General features: G+C 38.2%; 1 protein-coding gene across 1 annotated transcript in view; it reads right to left on the reverse strand.

Annotated features, from left to right (window-relative positions):
- The window catches only part of BBS9 (Bardet-Biedl syndrome 9), a 343,600-nt gene that overhangs the window by 161,196 nt on the left and 162,669 nt on the right, over positions 1-19,735 (reverse strand). Inside the window, exons 15-17 of the mRNA XM_090287031.1 lie at positions 18,785-18,799; positions 13,050-13,190; positions 8,073-8,168 (exon numbers count right to left, since the gene is read on the reverse strand). Of these exons, the coding sequence (XP_090143157.1) occupies positions 8,073-8,168; positions 13,050-13,190; positions 18,785-18,799 (252 nt within the window). The remainder of the gene's footprint in view (positions 1-8,072; positions 8,169-13,049; positions 13,191-18,784; positions 18,800-19,735) is intronic.

A 19,735-nucleotide genomic window follows, 5' to 3' on the forward strand; every position in this document is an offset into this window, starting at 1 on the left:
TGGCATAGTGACCTTTCCGATCATTTGCACTAATTGTAAGCCAGAGCTGGGATTTAAACTCTCAATTTTGAGTCTAGACCCCATGCCTCATCATTCTGTGCATAGAGCTCAGACCTCAAGAATGGGAAGTCTCGTCCAGGTAGAAGGAATGGCAAGCTCAAAGACCTCAGGGCAGGTAAAGTCAGACAGATCCCAGGAACTAAGGAAGGTCAGACATGTGCCAGAGTGAGGAGGAGAGCGCCCTTAGACGAGGTGGAATGTTAGGCTGAGCCAGAACACACGGGAGACCTATAAGGGTTGGTAAAGAAATGGATATTGTTATAAACACTAAGGACTTCATGCTGTAGAGTGGCATGACATCATTTGTGATTCTTTGTTTCTTTGATTACAAGAGCTGCCAAATAGAAAATGAACTGGAAAGGGGCAAGGACAGACTTACAGTTAGGACACTATAACCGTGGTCCAGGTGACAGATGGTGGTAGATGTAGCAATTAAGGTCATCATGTCAGAGGGAAAAGAATCGTTTCTCATGTCTTACTATCCTCTAAGGAGACCTTAAAATCTAGTACATTTTAAAATCTGTGACTTCAATACAAATAATTTTTCCAGTCATCAATGTATTCATCTACACAAAGGGGGAAGTAAAACATACCTTACAAGGTTGGCATGGAGAAAAAATTATAATGCTGCATGGGAAATACCTATATAGATGCAATTTAACTTTGAATTATAAAATTTAGGTCAATCACAATTAGATATTCAAAAAATATTGGCAGAAAAATTAAAACTGATATAAAAAGTGTGGAGTTAAACATGTAAAACATCTAAAGCTCAATCAAAAATCCAAATATAAATAAAATTCTAGATACCCAGCAGGTACTTGCTATATACTGAATGTTTATATACCCCCAAAACTCCTATGTTAAACTCTAATGACCAGTGTGATGGCATTTGGAGATGTGGCCTTTGGGAAGTGACTAGGTCAGGAGGGTGGGGCCCTCATGAATTAGATTAGTGCCCTTCTAAAAAGAGACCCAAGAGAGCTCCCCTGCCCCTTTGCTATGTGAGGACACAGCAAAAAGACAGACATCCATGAACCATGAAGCAGGCCCTCACCAGACACCAACCTTGATCTTGGACTTTCCAGCCCCCAGATGTATGAGAAACAATTTTTTATCATACAAAAGCCACCCAGTCTATGGTAATTTGTTATAGCAGCCCAAATAGAATAAGACAAGTACGCTACTAAGACCAAGTATAATGCATAAATGCCACCATAATAGAATTATAAAAATAATTAACATTCAAGTCGATTTAATATTTTCTGTAATACATTTGGCTTCAATTATTTTCTTATTGTCATTAATACATGCAGGGAAGAAATAAAACTAAATTTTTTTGTAGTTAAAAATTTTTAATTATACTTGGGACTCAGAAATATAAACACAATTATTTTTAAGTTGATTTTTTTCAGATTACCAAAAATCAACAAGAATGAATGAGTCAAAGATTTATAAGGCATTATTTTGATTATTAAGCATTTTCTCAGTATTTGTGTTCCAAAAAGGTTAACATTGCCCTGGAGACTTTCCAGAGTATACATTTCATGGAAAGAAGAAATAAAAATCTATTCATAATAATATAACATGAAAGAAGAAAGCTGTATTTTAAAATACACCCTTACAATACTGGTAATTAAAATAGCTGCCAAAATGAACATTCAGTTTATTTTTTTTTATCTCTTTTCCTTTGCATCTTATAATAGCAGCTCAGTGGAAATAACCATTCCAGCTTCCAAATGAAATAAATTTGGATGACTGGAGCCCAGTCAATTGCCATTCCACTCCACTCCAAATGGAGACAATAACGGAATTAACTAAGCAGGGCACAGAAATGCAGCACGTCAGGGTCTATTCATGTCAGAACATCTGAAGTTCATCAATATAAATAATGTTTGTATTCATGTCATAAACAAAGCATCACTATAATTTATGTTATTTGGAAAATTTTAAATGTGAGATGGAAAGACAGATGAATGCTTTTTAAATCAAAAAGTTTGAGAAAATAATATAAACAATTTCAGTAGATATTAGTATAATATTCTAAATATACAACCTCTCCGATATTAGTAGGAACTGTAGATGATTTCTCTAAATTTACTTTACAGAAGGCTTTTTCCAATCTGGATTTATATAATTTTCCCACTGTCCCTTGACAACACTGCTAAGAAATTCTAAGATAAATATTAAACAGTAATATATTAATGAATGACTTGCACACATTAAAGGGCACAGAGTGTGTGGGGTAGGTTTCAGGTAAATTTGGACATAATCATTACACTTAGCCCTAAAATTTTTGGCTTCATGAAAAACTATCTTCAAGCCCCTACTGTATAAAATTTCCAGCATAGATGAAATTTCACTGATTTCTGAAACCCCATGCTCGACCAAGCATCTGAAGATATCCTTTCCTCTTGGTGGAACGCCCTCCACCCACTGACGTCTCATTCAGCCTTCAAAATCCTTCGCAAATAAAATCTCTCATGGAACCTCATTCCTTTGGGCTCCGACGGCACCGAAAGTGGGCTTCTGTAATCGTGCCGAGACCGTTACGGGCTCTCTACCGGTCTGTCTCTCCCATGAGTCCGGGAGCTAAGTGTGAAATGGACAGAGGCACGAGCAAGGCTCTCACCTCCTCTGTTCCTGAAACAGTTTGGCTGACATGTTGCAGAACTACATATGCTGTAAGATATCAAACAGAAAGCAACAAACAAAGGGAAACCAACTCACAGACTCAGACAACAGTAGGGTGGTGACCAGAGAGGAGGGGAATGGGGGCCACATATATGGTGACGGAAAGAAACTAGACTTTGGGTGGTGGGCCCACAGCACAACATACTGATGACATATTAAAGAGTTGTACCCATGAAACTGAAATACAGGGGCTGGCAAAAGTAAGTCTACAGTTTTGAGTACCAGAAACAGAGCTTATTCTTATATTATTTATTAATTATTTTACTATTTCCCATGTGAACAACAATAAACCAATGTCTGCTCACCCCTGGCACGTATCAACCAATGGCACCCCAACAAATTTGATTTAAATAAGTTTTTTTTTAAAGATTACATATGGCATATGCAAAAAAAAAAAAAGAAAAAGAAAAGGCTTTACAAGGCCCAACCCTTATTCACATACATGACTACAATGTTTTCATTATACATACATGACTACAATGTTTTCATTATACATATATGACTACAATGTTTTCATTATACCTGAAAGCAAAATAATCCAGAGACCAGCAAAGGACTTTTAAACTTGACCTTATTCAAAGAATAAATAGATAGGTAGATAGATTTGACCATATTCAATTTAATCACTCTTTCTAGCATGTTAAAATCTCTCAATGTATTAGTTCTCCTTTCCAATTCTAAAGACCTACCTGAGACTACTTATATTTTCTCTCTGCAATTGCATAACCCTGATGGTGACACTGAGGCTACGTATCAAACCAGTGGCCTTTTGCTTTGTGGGAAATGCCCAACCCACTGAGCCACACCAGTGAAGGCATTTCCCTCAAATCTTGTAGAAGACTCTTCCAATGTCTTCTAGAAAATCCACTGATTTTGATGAAAGTTAAATGTCTTCTGGATTCATGTTTCTTAAGTAACTTGCTTTTTCCTTTTTAATCTTCGAAGATATGCTCCTGATCTTCCGAGCACCAAGACTTCACAATAATGCATCTGGATGTGTTTCTTTTTCTCATTCATTGTGCAAACATCACACAGGCTCTTTCAACATCCACAACTGGGAGATCTCATTTCCCTGAAATCCTCGTGTCCATTGTTCTCTCCATCCTCACAAGCCACTGCCCCGAGGTCACATCTTTCCTAATGAGCTTGTAAGTATCTGGTCTGCAGTCCCTCTGAACTCTTGACTTCAGCATCTCACTCACTGTCCAACCACCACCTTACATTCTTCTAGTTCACTTGCTCTATAATTCCTATTCCACTTCTTAAACCTTATCGAGACCTGTGATCTATTGAATCCATAATTTTTCACCATATATCAGTTTTCTCTAATCTTTACTTTTCTTCTTATCATCGTAGATTTGGTAGGCCATTACTATAAATATTCTCATAAAAATAGTTTATCGACAATTCTGTTCCAAAATCCCAGCCTTGAGTTTAGCTGCTTGGATGCGGATAAACAAATCACTGCCAGGGAAGATTGCCTATAGATCACTGGTTTTACTTCAAAATTCAGGATCTCAAACTTCAAATGAGAACTGGACGTTGCCTTGCTCACGAGTCTGCCTTCTTATTCTCTAAGGCACCGATGTCATACCTGTTTTTCCAATTTAGACATCATCAAAGCATCCTTATCTTTCCACCGACAAATCTACAAAGTCTCCCTAGATCTGCAGCCAATCCTTCCTGTCCTAGCAAAGTTACAAAGCCTGTCCTTCAATCCCCCTGGGTATCCCAAAAGCCTGCCCCCGACAGGTTCCGCATCCCACCCCCCCCATTCTCCAAGACTTCATTGCTTTGTGATCCCTTCCTCCTTCCTGATTATCAGCCTCTCCCACTTAACTCAATCATTTCAATTAATATTCAAATATGTTGTAATACTGCTCATTTAATAACAAAACAAAACCCATGTTTCTTCCAGCTACACCTCACTTTTGAATTACTGAGTTTGGTTGTCCAATTCTTTCTGAAAACACTACATATTGAAAATGTGCAACCCTAGATACTCTAAATTTATCCCTGGATTAAGCTGCAGCTTACACTGCCTGATTTGAGCTCTGATCGAATTACATATAGTAAATTGAATTTTATTGTTATTTTTAATGCTCTATAAAATTTGCTACTCCTAGTTTATTGCACAAGTATATTAATTATAATTATAAAGATAAGCTATAGAACCATTATGGAAGAAGTTAAGTTGTCTTTGTGATATTCAAAAGAGAAACTGCATCCTGAACTCTGCGTCGGTGAAGGCTGTGCATATCCTGAACAACTGATTTGATTGTATCTTTTGAACATTCTGAAAACTAAAACTAAAATGCTTGTTGTTTTTAGGTCACGAGCACCTTATTGGTTGTATAGTAGACATTTGAGTGTTGACCTTATCCTTATCTTTATTAACTGCCTGCTCTTATTTTCTCTGTTTTCCTTCACTATTTATTTTCTCCTTTCAAATTGTGAAAATTTTGAAGATAATTTTAAATCCTTTAAGAAACAAGCAGAACAAGACAAGGTACAAAGAGATACAGTAGAGATAAAGGTAAAAATAGAGCTAGAGAGAAGGCCAAGAAGAGTACAGACGCAGAAAGGGGCAAGAGGGAGAGGGAGGGAAAGGGCAGAGCTTGCTGTGTGAGGCAGGAAGTCACATCATGGCCCTGGATCTTAAGAAAGGGGCACAGCAGGAATACATACACCCGTTTAGATAACAGCACGTTTCTCCAGAAATCCCGCTGTACTGAATCAGTCAAAGGAATTGACTTCCATGTAGAAATAGTTCACAATTCTGATTTATAAAAATATTTGACCTCATAAACTTTGGCCTACATTGTTATTTTTAACAACTTTATAGAGGTGTAATAGACAAAAAAATCCCTGCACACATGTAATGTGTGTCATTTAATTAATTTAGACCTATGCATATATCTGTAAAACTATCACTACAATGAAGGTAACAGACATACCCGTAACCTGTCTTATTTTCAATTTAGGACTGTGGAAATCATTTTAAGAATTTTGCTAATGTAGAGTATTTTTTCTAAATATTATCTTCAATGCTTTATTTTTTCATAATTTAAATAATGAAGTCTAACAAGTTTACCTTCTGAAAATAAGAACCTATTCAGTTCCCCCAGACACTGCGATTTAATATGAGACAAAGTGCTTTGTTAATTTTTTCCTGCCTGTTTTGCCTGACCGAGAACGAATCAGAAAACTGACCTAAAATTACCATACAGCACACTGAGGCCTTCATTGACTGTCAAGCAGGTTTTAAAAAGAGATGAATATGTGGAACCCAGAGAAAACAGTCTCCGAGATCCAAGGGCAACTCTGTATGAGGCACTTGACTGTTTCTAGGGAAGAAACTGTGTGTCCCTTGAATATACAGGGTCTTTCCATCAATCCAGATTTATTAACTAAAGACTATGTGCTTTCCACAAAAAAAAAAAAGAATGCCAGACACAGATCGGGTACAGATTACTTCACTGTTCCCTTGGGGATGAATATTCTGACAGAGCAGTGGGGAGCACTAACACCTGCCTACACCCCAGGACGCTGGACTTCTTACGCATCCGTCTCCCTTCATCACCAAGGCATCTCCTCAGTAGAATTCTGTGTGTCACTGAAGCTAAAAAGCCATCAGGGCATGTAACGGCTACCCTACAGGTGGCAGGTGACACAGTTCATGTGGTTCCTTATTTGAAAGGTCCTGTCTTACCCCATGATCCAGCCTGTCTGCCCACACCACGGCTGTGACAAGGGACTGCCACCTGTGCAGGTATAGGTGACTACATCAGCCACGTACCTGAATATTGAGTGATGTTTACATAATGGCAAAGCAATCATGCACCACAGCGAGGCCCTAAAAGTTACCTTACCTAAAAACGGGGTAAAGGTAAGGCATTCGGACAGAAATTGACCCATTTTTTCACAAAAGATAACTCCCTCCCTTTCTTTAATGCTCTCAATTGCAGGCTCATCATTCAGCATCATCAGCTGCAGTCAAACAGATGGGGACGATTTCCCAAGGAAACGTGGGCAACAATTTTGGGGTTTAACTAAGGGGCATAGCTTAACAAAGGCAAATGGACCCGAGCGATCCCATCCTCCAAAGGAAGATTACAGCTAATCAAGCCACAATGGGGCCACTGTCTTTAAGACTGTGATCATGACCAATCGCAAAGACCCCCCCAAAAAAGTACAAAATCGTCTCATTGTCCTCAGAATTGTCTTGGATTTCTGGGCCTTCTTCTGGAATATTCAGTTGTATCCACGTCTATTTCCCCAGCCACCGATCCGTATCTTGCAGAAGCTGTTATGATTTTGGCCACAGAAACACTGTTACAGTTTCTAACCCAGGAATGTGTGTGTGTGTTCCTCCTGCTAACACCTTTATTTTTCAGAAAGGATAGGTCCTTATTTTACTATAAATCCTGACTATAAAAGACATAACCCACTAAAGCTACAAATGCATACAGTAGAAAGCAACAGCCCACTGCACAAACTGCAGAGATTTTAAAAAACGGAGGTCAGTGCTCAGCCAAATATATATATATATATATAAATATAGACAGGATGGGGCAAAGTAGGGTTACAGTTGTTAGTACATGAAACACAGAGTTTATTCTTCTATTATTATTTCTTAATTATTGTGTTATTTTCCATGTGAACAACTGTGAACCTCCTTTTGCCCACCCTGTATATACATACACGTTCATTCTACCTAACACCCTAGTGCTCCTAAAATTCGTTGGACCCTTCTTTCATATTCTACTTTATTTCCATGAAGGTGTATTTCACTTAGTGAGTTTAGTAGGGCGGGTTTCCCACATACACCAAAAGACAGTTTTTCATTGAGTAGTTTCAACTATTATTCTTATGTGAAGCAAGCACATCAATCAAGTATATTTAAATCTGAAATTCAAGCTTTATAGAATTAGTACTTTTCATTCTGCTAAGATTAGTCTCCGCAAAAGCCATTCACTTTCTCCTTCACCTTTGGCAATGTCCAAAAGAAGTGTGTAAGAATATACACACTGAAAAGCTAATTCCAGTTCCTAGTAGTCCCCAAACTTGGTCCGCCATATACGTATCTCAAAACATTTTTCAATTCTTAAATTCCTTTCTCAGACTTTCCTCATTCCTATACAAGGATGCATATCTCTAATAAAACAGGGTCCTGTTTTTGTAACTTTTATTCCTCTGTAATTAATACCATGGGCCTTTTCAATATTTAGCTGAACATCACCCTTTGCAGAAATCTTAGATATTGATGTAGTGTACTTAGGACATTTCAAAAGCCGTAATACCATGGTTTTACTTACGAAAAGTTTTAGAAGCAAGAAGAGTAACTTGGGAACCTCCTAAGAAGCGAAAACCCATTATATTCGTCTGATCATCTTCTGATTGATTGGCAAAGCCTACAAAAAAAAAATAAAGACAAGAAAAAGAATCACCTTACGTAACTATAAGGTAAAACACTTAATGTCTGAAATAGGAAGCTTAGTTGATGACAAGCATGTTTATGGCCCTATTCATGTTTAAAGGCCATGTATTTCATGTTTAAAGGCCATGTATGAGCTGTATTAACTGATTGCCATACCAGCTTCCAATCGCTAAAATTTCTGCCCTACAAAAACACTCTGAAACCATCTAATTTACTTTCTCCTATTAGTCCATCCTGTGTCTAAGGCAGGGAATGTACGGGTGAACCTAGGACCAGAATAAAGAAACTATCAGCAACCAGAAGAGTTGTACGAAAAGGATATAAGAACCAATTTAAAAACCCTACCAATGGCGGGAGAAGAAAATATTCAAGTATCAAAAAAGACAGCAACTTCAATGAAGTAAAAACACATCAGAAAGAATTAAAATGCCTGTGTTTATGTTGCTACTAAAAAAAAAAAAGAAGCCAAATGCTCGGTCTTGGAGGATGCTAGAGAGTCAATTCAGTTTTAAAGTCAGTAATAAACACAAAGAATCAAGCATCTATGCTGATGATCCTACTTAAACTGTATCATACAACCCATAGCAGACAAGGAAAAGGTTGTCCGTACAGAAAGAGCCCAGCTAAAAGGGGGAGGGAGCTTAAAAGAAATAGAATAGGACTATTTCCAACTTCTAATGAATTCATGGACTCAGCATTGAATACCAGAGGCTGTTACCGTCTACACACACACAAAGAGACGAGCAGTTATCACGTAACCCCTGCTGAGAGTATATGCCACCGTTCACCAAATAGTGCAGCCCAGATCATTAAGTGTGACTGCTAGCTCTAGCTGCAACGGCCGACGCACAGGCAGCAAGTGGACAGAGAATACTAGCCAACAGCACAGCATGTAAGCAGTGAAATTCAGACTGTGGGAAACACGTAGGAAAAAATAATCTGTGCTCTTCAACAAACAGTGAAAAAGGGAGATGAAGTGAGGACCTAGAAGAGAAGGCATCAAAAAATTCATATCCCGAAAATTGCAAAAAGTGAACCACATTAGAATCCTGACTCGAAACAAACAAAATTATAATGTTGGAGACTCACTTCATGCCAAGATGGAGAAACCAGAGTCAAAGTCACCGTTCCATCTAAAACAACTAAAAAAAGTGAAATAAAAAATATGAAACAATTTTTTAAAGACATTGGAAATCAAGACGTGAACAATGATGCTCCCTGACCCACCAGCAACAAGTAAAGTGAGCCCTAAGGTTGCCCCAGCTTACTGCCCAGAGACAAATCTCTGGGCTGCAACACAGGTAGGGACGGGCGGGGGCACCGAGGTGCAACCCAGCATTCTCCCCAAGAGCGGGAGACAGAGGTAGGGCTCTGGAAAGGCGAGACTGGCAGAAGTTCAAGGGCAGGGCATCAGAGACAGGACAGCGACAGAGGGAGATCTTCAGAGACCTGCAGGGTGCCCCTGGAGTACATATCAGAATACTACTCAGTGCATGTCCGTAAGGAAACTATGTGAGGCGGGGGAAGAAACCACCGGCAAGGTCACAGGGAATGTAGAATCCATGATTCCATTCGGAGCCAGGAATAACCCCTGCTCTCACTGGCCAGCTAATTCACGAGGCAGCATGAAGAATTCATACAAGAGTCTGGCCTCAGCAGGAGGTGAAGTTCGTCCTAGAATAAAATGTGGCTCCCATCCTGCTTGACAAAGCTTAAAAGAAATGCCTGAAAGGATCAAACTTTTTCAAGGAACTTAAATGTGTCTCAGAAAAGAAGCTCAAGATTATTTAGAGGAAAACCAAAATATTCAACGCACAACTACATAAAACTCAGAAGTTCTGTTCCTCAATCAAAAATTACAGGACATGCAAAGGAGGGAAAAATTACAATCCATAACAAAGAGCAAATCCATCAAAACTAATGCAGAAATGATACAGACGACAGAATTGGTACCCAGGGGCATTGAAACAGTCATTACACTGTTATCCACGTTCAAAGAACTGATAGGAGAGACGTGGAAGACACTTTTAAGAAGGAAAAAAATGATCCCTATTAAACTCTGAGAGATGACAGCTACTGCGTCCGAGGTGACAAGGACCAGTGCGCTGAGTGGGATCACCCGCACACCACCACGCATCGCAGGGGAAAACTACCTGAGTGGATAGCAATAGAAACGACCCCACATAAAGAGTGAAGAGAAAAAAAGATTGCAAAAACAGAGCGTTGTTTGAACTCTGGGACTCAATGACAGATTTTTTTTTTAATTTCCCTTAATATCTGACATGTGGGATATAACGTGTTCTTTTTCTTTGGAGCTCCTGGATTTGTGTGCATATTGAAAGTGCTGGAATCCTGTCATTGTTTAAAAGAGGCACTCTTGATACTTTTTTGCTTTCCCTTTTTCACAAGGACTTTTCACTCTTGGGATATGTAAGACTTTTATATGTTGATGTCGAATAAAATTGGATCAAACATTCTGGGTTTTTATTTTCTTTTTTGGTTATTTATTTCTAAATTTCACATTTCATTTGTAGTAAGAGAAATCAAAGTTATTTTAAATATACCTATTTTTCTTTACAAAAAAAGAACTGAAGTAAACAAACAGGAAGAGATGTAGATTAAAAGTAGATTTAGTTCTTCTCTATGAAGCTCATTAATTTTGTTCATTTCAGTTAAAAAGTAGATTTTCAATAGCAACTTTGACATCACCATATAAAAGTCTTATAAATCCCAGAAGGAAAAGTACTCATAAAAGTGAAAAAGTACCTAGAGAGCTTATTTTAAACAATTGCGGGCTTCTAGCATGTTCATTATGAACACAAATCCAGGAACTTCAAAAAGAACACGCTATATCACATACGTTGGATCTTCAGGGAAATTTTTAAAATCTACCATTAAATCCCATTTATAAAGTGAGAAAAGAAACAAATATATGCTGATAAGCCTAAGATACCTAAGATATCAAACATAATTAAGCCCCAAATCAAGAGAAAAAGGGATGAGTTATCTAAGCCTTCCCTAGCTTACAGAGATTACCTCTCTGATCAAAAGCATGCATTTTTATTCAATCGCTGTGGGTTTCCTCCATCTGCAGTCAATATCAACCACTCAGAAGCTCGAGTCTTAAACATTTTTCAAAGGCACCAATAAATTCAGTGTGCAACATATAATTTCCTACTAAACTCCCAGGATGGTATAGGAGACCCACAGAACTCGTCGGCAGCCGTCCGTCTCGAGAGACGATGGTGTAGCTTCTTAAGAGTCTATCTGCACCGCCGAGAATGGCTGTGCAGTCCGACTCGGGAGTGACACGGTATCTGTCTCCTCCCGTGTTGAATCGACATCTTGCGATGACGCTGGAGTGTCCTCTCCAGTGAAGCTGAAGCTACAGAGCCTGGGCAGGGTGATATGGAGGGTCTGCTGTTGCCCATGCAGCAGACCCCCCCTCTCTTCGCAGCTGAAGGGTCCAAGGGAAAGACGGAGTCAATACAGCTTGGCTTCAGGTGCGCCGCAGGAGTTGCCGGTGTTGACTACAACGTCGAACCGCCTTAGGGACTCCGGCTCCGGATTTTCTGTCGGGGTTTACTCCCTTAGCCTTTCCCCTGAAGAGGTATGCCGCAAGGCAGCGGAGGTTTTTTGGAGTCAGAGTTTTCCTTCTCTGATGTGCCCTGACCCACAGAACTAATACATTTATATATGATGTTGTAAAGGCAGTGTTTCTTTCTGCCTTTTTTATAATTCAAATCTGTTATAAGAAAATTGACTAAGAGGAAGGAAAAGGGAAAACCAAAAAGTATAAAACTATTTGCTAAAAGAAAAAATATATATATATGTGTGTGTGTGTGTTTGTATATATATATATCAAACTAAATGGGTCAGTTATAATAAAATGCATTCCATTTTCAAACTAAACAGATCAACTAATAAAAAACATTCCATTTTGAAGGCTTTTCATAGTTATACAGAAATAAAGCTTTTTAAACACTTCAAATTAATGGGAAATAAATTTTAATCACTTTAAGTAGTTAATAACACAAAAGTTGACTTACCATAAATTGCTAAACCCCGTGGAAAATATTCTTTGTATTCTAAATCCTACCCACTAATGCAAGGGTGAGGATGCGGCTCATAGTCAACAGTGACTCTTTTGATGAAGGATTTAAAAGGGTTGATTTAATTCCCAGATTTGTCTTTTTAATTCCACCCCATCACCAAGAAAGGGAGCGGATGGGGCACAGTAGAACCCCTGGTGACTAAAGATGTTTGAACCAATCAACACCTCTCTTCTTTCTAAGCTACTCAGAAAGAAAAACTGACACCCGGACAAAGTTCCGCCTTCACAAATGTCCCAAACGTTTACTGTGATAACGAAGCTTTACATGCGAAGCCTCTTCTACATGACCAGGGCCCGAGAATGAACATCTGTGGCCTCCAGCTGCGCCTGACAGCAGAGCCACGGAGCGCACCTACTTATGCGATTACTTTGGGGGGCAGAAGACCATACTTTGAAAAGGTACATAGCCAAAAACCTACAATGAAAATGAATGATAAATATTTACATTCCAAGCCAAAAAATTCCACAGTCTAAGAAGAAACGGTTGATGTTTTCATTTCTGAACACTGAAGCAAAATAATGATTATACTAATTTTAATCAAACGTAAAAGGTACACCTTATTACCTTGTTGATATAAGCTATTTGCCTTTGAACAGGCAAAGGAAAAATCCTGGAGGTATTTTTATATTCTGACTTAACAATTATCTGATAATTACCCCATCATTACCTGCTGATGAAGGATTCCATTCTAAATTCCTAACATTTCTGATATCACAGGCATGTTACTTCAGAAGTCCTACCTGGAAAGAGACTGAGAAGGCTGACTGGAGATTTGTTGGTATCAATAATCAGTTTGTGGCTTGCAGTTTTTGATGGCTGACCTGGTAGGCAGATTAATTTCAGGGGAAGTCTAAATTTACACTGGGTAACCCGAGGGATGCCTGAAATAAAAAGAGAGAAACGCTGAGTCGTAGATTTGACAAATAATTTAACAACAACAACAAAAAATCTGTACTATGAACTGAGCAGCAACATATCTTAGTTTAAGTTTGCTGCCTGCCCATTTTGCCTCGTATAACTGAAATAACAGCCCATTACTATCATAATTCACATTTTAATATTATTGTCAAAAAGTGCAAGGCAATATCAGGGGGATCACTAGATAAGTTATATAAATGTCTAACCACCAGGCGGTACGCCTGAAACTCATATAATTGCAGAATTTTTTAAGTAAAAGGCAAAAATAAAACCTTAAAAATGAACACAGGAAGGAAGTGTGTCTTTATCAGTAACACCATATTTTAAAAATCATCACAGTTAAACCTATATATAGTTACAGTCAACTACTGAACTATCTTTAAACTTCAAAGTTCTAGAAATAATTTAAGACTAGCAGCTAAAATGAGCAATGAATATGAAATTTACATCAGGAAGATACTATATGACCACATCTAATGATTTCTCTACCCCGGAAGTTTTTTAATCTTTAGTTATTTTACCCATTAAAAATTCAAATTACAATTAACCATTTGCAATAAATTACGAGTATGCAAGCAGAATTTGCTCTCCTTAAGTTCTACTGAAGTTCATGATATTTTCTGTATTAATATTAAGAATATTACTTTCATATGAATTTTCCTCAATCCACTTAACTTTACGTGTCAGTTAAGTGACACTCTGAAAGGCCTCCATGGTCATTCAATTGCCAAAGTTTTCATTATGTATGCAGGCCGATTGAAATAGTAACTGAACAATAAATACAAATAAAGAGTTTTGTGTCAGAATTGAAAGCTTTTTTAAATGTTTTTCTTTCATTTTTTATTTTATTAAATGTTTTATTGTCATCCTAGTACAGTTGTCCCATTTTTCCTCCTTTGCCCTCCTCCACCCAGCCCACCCTCTGCTCCCACAGTCAATCCCCACACCGTTATCCATGTCCATGGGTCATTCATACTGATTTTTATTTTTATAGCGAGGGGAGGGAGAGAGAGAGGGTGAGAAACACTGATGTGAGAGAGAAACATCCATTGATTGCCTTCCCTGTGTGCCCAACTGGGGACCAAACCTGCAACCTGGGCATGTGCCCTGAGCAGGAATCGAACCAGCGATCTTTTGGTTCATGGGACGATGCTCAACCAACTGAATCACATTGTCAGGGGCAGAATTAAAATTTTTTTAGACTCAATCCCTTTCAATATTTTTACAGAGAATGAAACTGAAACCAAAGCAAATTAGGCCCTCCACTTATAAATCCAGAAAAGCAATTCTACAATTTTAGTTTTCTCTCCTTTTATTCTAGGATTCTTTTTTTTTTTTTTAGTTCCTCACCTGAGGATATGTTTCTATTGATTTTATAGAGAGGAAGGCGTGAGAAGAATGGAGAGGGAGAAGGGGAGAGAGACAGACAGACAGACAGACAGACAAAAGAGAAACATCAATGTGAGAGGGAAATGATGATCAGTTGCCTCCCACACATGCCCCAATCAGGGATTGAACCCACAACCTAGGTACAGACCCTGACCGGGAACTGAACCCACAACCTTTCGGTGCATGGGATGATGCTCCAACAAACTCATCCACCTGGCCAGGGCTAGGCTTCTATTTTTGATTGGGTAAGATGAAAGGTAGCATACAGAAACCTGTATCTCAGTAGACTGCTGTACTGTACTTGATGGACCCGCACATTAATTCCTTTATTTCTTTATAGTGAGCAGCTTAAAAATAGCAAATAAGAGCAGTTCAAGTCTGGGGACATGATCCCAAAGCAGGACCCCTAGAATTAGCAATGTCTTTTGTTAGTCAGTTGGAGTGGAGTTACCAAGCTGGGAATACCCACTTTTCAGTGTTATTGATTCATTTGGATAGTGAGAGATCATCAGCAATGGAAACATGTTGATATATGAGGTCAATTAGATAGTTTTTCAGAGTATGTGGAGCACATTTTTCATTCTCTTCAACATAATCTATTATCCATCAAATTCTACATAGCTCATTTTTTGCTCATAACCAACAGATGTTAAATTCACTTGCCCTGGAATCCCAGGTGCAAATTATAACTCGTGGCTCTTCAGAAAAGTACCAGGGTATGATTTCCTGACATTCTGTGAGATTTTAAAGGCATGTGTATTTGTACTTTACACTGGTGAAATATTTTGACTCAAAATATTATGGTAGCATGATCTAAGCTACTGCTCAAACCACAACTATGAATATCACCACAAAAAATATTTTGAAGCATTATTTTTCCAACTTTATATATTCCAGATATCCCCAAATTATGAAAATATGCTTTCTAATATGTTTCCTCAACAATATGCAAATCATAGCCTCAATTAAGGGATGCAGACTGGAATGCACACAAAAAACTGAAACCTATTTTCATTTCCTTTATATTTAATGAACAGAATAGCAGGAGAAATCCTTCGTCTTCTGATAATTTCATATATGCACAAAAATACGCTAGTTTCTCTATACTTGAGCCAAGGTCTGAGCTACTGGTTCAAACAAAATTTGGCTATAACTGTTCTTCTAAAACTATATGGCTGAAACCGTGGTTCTGTTTCCCTTGGATCAGGTACTGATTGAATTTGTGGTAAATAATAATAATAATTAGTTATGATCAACATTTGCTTTATGTTAGTGAGTCTATATTTAAAGATTGTTACTAAATCTCCAAGAACCCAGAGTTAAAGAAATTGGTGGCGTATACATGTTCTCAGAAATTGAAACAAACGGATTGCAGGCACTAACTCACCCAACAAGGGAAATATATTATAACTCAATTCACGGCTCAGTTAGGTCAGTTAACAGTATCACACGTTTGGGCAAGGGTCTGAAATGGCTCAGATTTGTAGAACCCCTCCAGGATTTCTTTTTTCTCCAGAAATTGCAAACCTGTTTCACAGAACATTTGGAAAACATTATTTTGAAAAATGATGACACTGATACTTAATAAAATTATTATGGCAATTTTTTTAAATGATGGCATCTTGAAAAGTTTTACCATAGAGGGGTGAAATATGAAATCTTCTAGAAACCAGTTTAAAGAAACTGTATCTTTTAAAAGAAAAATCACCATGCCAGGATTTTTTATTACTTCCCATCAAATTAAAACCGGAGCATTTCAAAATACAATCTCCAGTACTTACTCATGGGGTTTATCAGAGGCACATTTCTATTGAGATTTACATTTTCTTGAGAATCTTGATATGTAAATCTGGCTACGAGTTACTCTTCAGGCTATGATGGTATCTGACACCTGAAGCCGGAGACCCTGGGAGGTGGGTGTGAGGGTGTGCATGTGTGTATCTGTCAGAAGGAAGGAAGGAATTACATGTATTTAGAGCCTTGCCAACTCGCCTTCAGCTGAGCTGAAAGCTCCCCATTGGTCCCCACTTTGCCACGAGCAATATTTTCTCTACCTAGTTGGCAAATGGGCTTATTCAACTCTGAATGCTACGCTGAGAGAAAAGAAAAATCTGGTCATTTATAATACTCAGGTATTGGCCTGCTCATTCATCAGCCTGACTGAGCTGCAGTTTCTACCAAAAATAACCACCTCTGCTTCAAACACTCCCGCTCTACCTGCTAGAGGAAATGGCTGGAGTCACAAATACAATATGATGGTGCGATTAATCACAAAATTAGGTAACGGTGAGAGAGAAAATTCCCATCAAAACCAGTCCTGACACAACAGTTTTTCTGGGAAGAGAACTCTAATTGCACCTGGCACACCCAAGAGCCCAGGATCACTGTCACGAGGGAAGCCAAACGCACTTTAAACGAGAGAGAGAAAAGAACCTATGTACCAGCGCAGACTGACTCTGTACAGGCAGCACGCTTCGGGGGAACGCCGGTAGCCCTCTTTCCAGGGGTCTGCTAGACTCATTTCTTACTGAAAACACGGGGCCCCGAAGCAGTAGCAGCGTCTGGTGGCCAGAACTTCCTCGGTCCCTTCCTGTTATGTCTGGCTACGTCCTGTGCTCCATCTGCGTCACGTTCTACGCTGCCCGTGTCCTGTCACTTGAACGCAGAAGTAATGGACGCGAACCCTTATGGGACCGCAGAAAACCTCGTCGGCCTCGCTTTTTCCACATGTAAAAGCAAGCGTTCCCTGCAACGCGGCCACTAAAGCGGACGCGTCTTTGACATGTGAAGCCTTGTGTGTGCGGTGAGAATGATGTGGCAGCATTTATTTTCTTGCCTACCAGATGACGCTGAGCATTCCAACTCTGCTCCCTGAAGCCTGACTGCAATTATAAAATATATCATCAGAGCATTAAAACCAGCTTTAGCTTTATGTCAAAATACTAAAATTTCCATGTATTGTGATCTTTCCCCCTAAGAGTTGGGACTGAATTTACAGCAGCAGGTAATAAATTATTTCAATAATAATCTTTACTTCTTTTTTAACTTAAACCCTTTAAATAATAATATGGTATTTTACGAAAGTTAGTGCAAATCTTATCGGTGACATGCAATTTACAAAGTAAATTATAAATATTCATTATTAATAATAGATTTTTAATAACCTAAATTCTAATTTGACAAGTTTACATTATGTTATTAAGCTAATCACATACTACTATTAAACTATTTCTCATATAAGTACGTTTTCACCTCCCAAATACTATGCAACTCAGGTTGCTGGCATCACCAAAACTATACGAGTAAATACTGCCATTATTAAGTATCTTATATATTTATTACTGTTACACTGTTATCTACTATGTATCTTAAAATAGCTAATACTAAGTTAAACCACCAAATGAAGTCTATGTCTAGAAGGAAAATAACTAAATTAGAAGATTCTTTTACAGCACCTGTCATGTCCCCTAATACTATATAATTCAAAGATGAGTGCTTGGACCCTGCTCTCAAAGAGCTCAAAACCTACTACAGGAACCTAAGCATCAAACCTATTGAAATTCATATGACGGTAAGTATTACAGTAGAGTGATAAACCAAGGTTTGGGGGACTGCCAAATGGGTAACAATTAACACTGACCCAGGTAAGTTCAAGGAGTCAGACCTTTGATGACATTCCCCCCACAAGTTCTGAACAAGACTAAAAAGAGGCGCACAGAAGAGTACTCAAGGCATCTGATCAGAGACAGAGGTGGCCCTGGGGGGGCACACACAAAACAGATAATGTAGAATCCAGTGGCAAACGTCTTTTGTTCTTTACTATTCCTTTGTTTTAGTAAAATAAGATAATAGAGCATACAGGTAAATGACCAATGACTTACAGAAATAACTGATCAATGACATGTGATTTTTTTTTTTTAAAGAGACATGGGGCTTCACTCTTTCTCACGATTCTGAAACAACGAACACTGAATGGCAACACTCTCCGAGAGGAGGCACCTAGCACCTCCTCCATAGCTGGATCGAGGAACTGAATCATACCTGCAGAGGTTTCTGTAGTTAAAAAAGCAACCCATGAAAAGCTAATTCATGGTATAACACCCATTCAATTCACTGACTACATTTCAGTTCCGAAATTCATTTTGTTATACATTATCTTCTTACTTACCTTCAGGATTTCGCTCTATCCATCCGAAGCAAGGCGAGCAGGGTGAGGGGAGAAAGAACACAACAGGTGATCAGTGGTTAACTGACAACACAAATGTAATACATCTCTGCCTGAAAACAAATTACACTTTTCAAGATTCTCACTGATGATTTAAATGGCTCTCTAATAAAAATTAGTTAAGTCGACCCACAATTCAAGAGTAAAACGTGAATAAATGAAAGACCTAACAATATGTCTGCACTTCCATCCTCAAAGTCCAGGAGAGTGTGTTATTCCTGCATAAATGTGGCAAAAAGAGGTAAAGACATGTGATCTAGCCAAACAGGAAACCAAACTCAATATGTAAATGGCATCGAGAGCATTAAATAAACTATTGGGGGGAGGGGGAAATTGAGTGAAAGGCCACATACATAACAATATTAACATTTCCACTTAGTCTTCCTATGCCATAGTTTCAGTCAGTAGATGCTACTGGGGAATAATGCCTCTTCTTCTCTTGGCATTCTCTTACTTTTATAGGCTTCTTTTACTTTAATTTCTAATTAACTTGCAGCCATTGAATGCTATGCCCTTCGGATTAGCAATAATTTATAACCTTTTAATTCTAGCTCTAGAAAAGCATAATAGCCAAAAATGGTATGTGCAACAATGTGCTCACAGGTGTATTTTACAACTTTATGATGCATTTTTAATTGTTGTGGCCATTTAATATGTAACCCATTTCTCTACTTTAAATTTATTTTCAAACAGTGTCACTACTTTTCCTTGAAAACAAATGAAATAACTCGTTGTATTAAGGCATCAAAAATCTCTACAACTGTATATTCAAAATGTGACAATGGTAAAAAAAAGTATGATAATGCCTATGATTATTGAGATGCTCAATCAGTAAAAATAATCTAGAGAATTTAGCTAAATATATCTTACTTTTTAGTTCACAATTGAAAATAA

This window comes from Furipterus horrens, unplaced genomic scaffold (assembly GCF_987537825.1).
Source record: "Furipterus horrens unplaced genomic scaffold, mFurHor1.1.pri manual_scaffold_9, whole genome shotgun sequence".
In the NCBI taxonomy this organism is placed as follows: Eukaryota; Metazoa; Chordata; class Mammalia; order Chiroptera; family Furipteridae; genus Furipterus; species Furipterus horrens.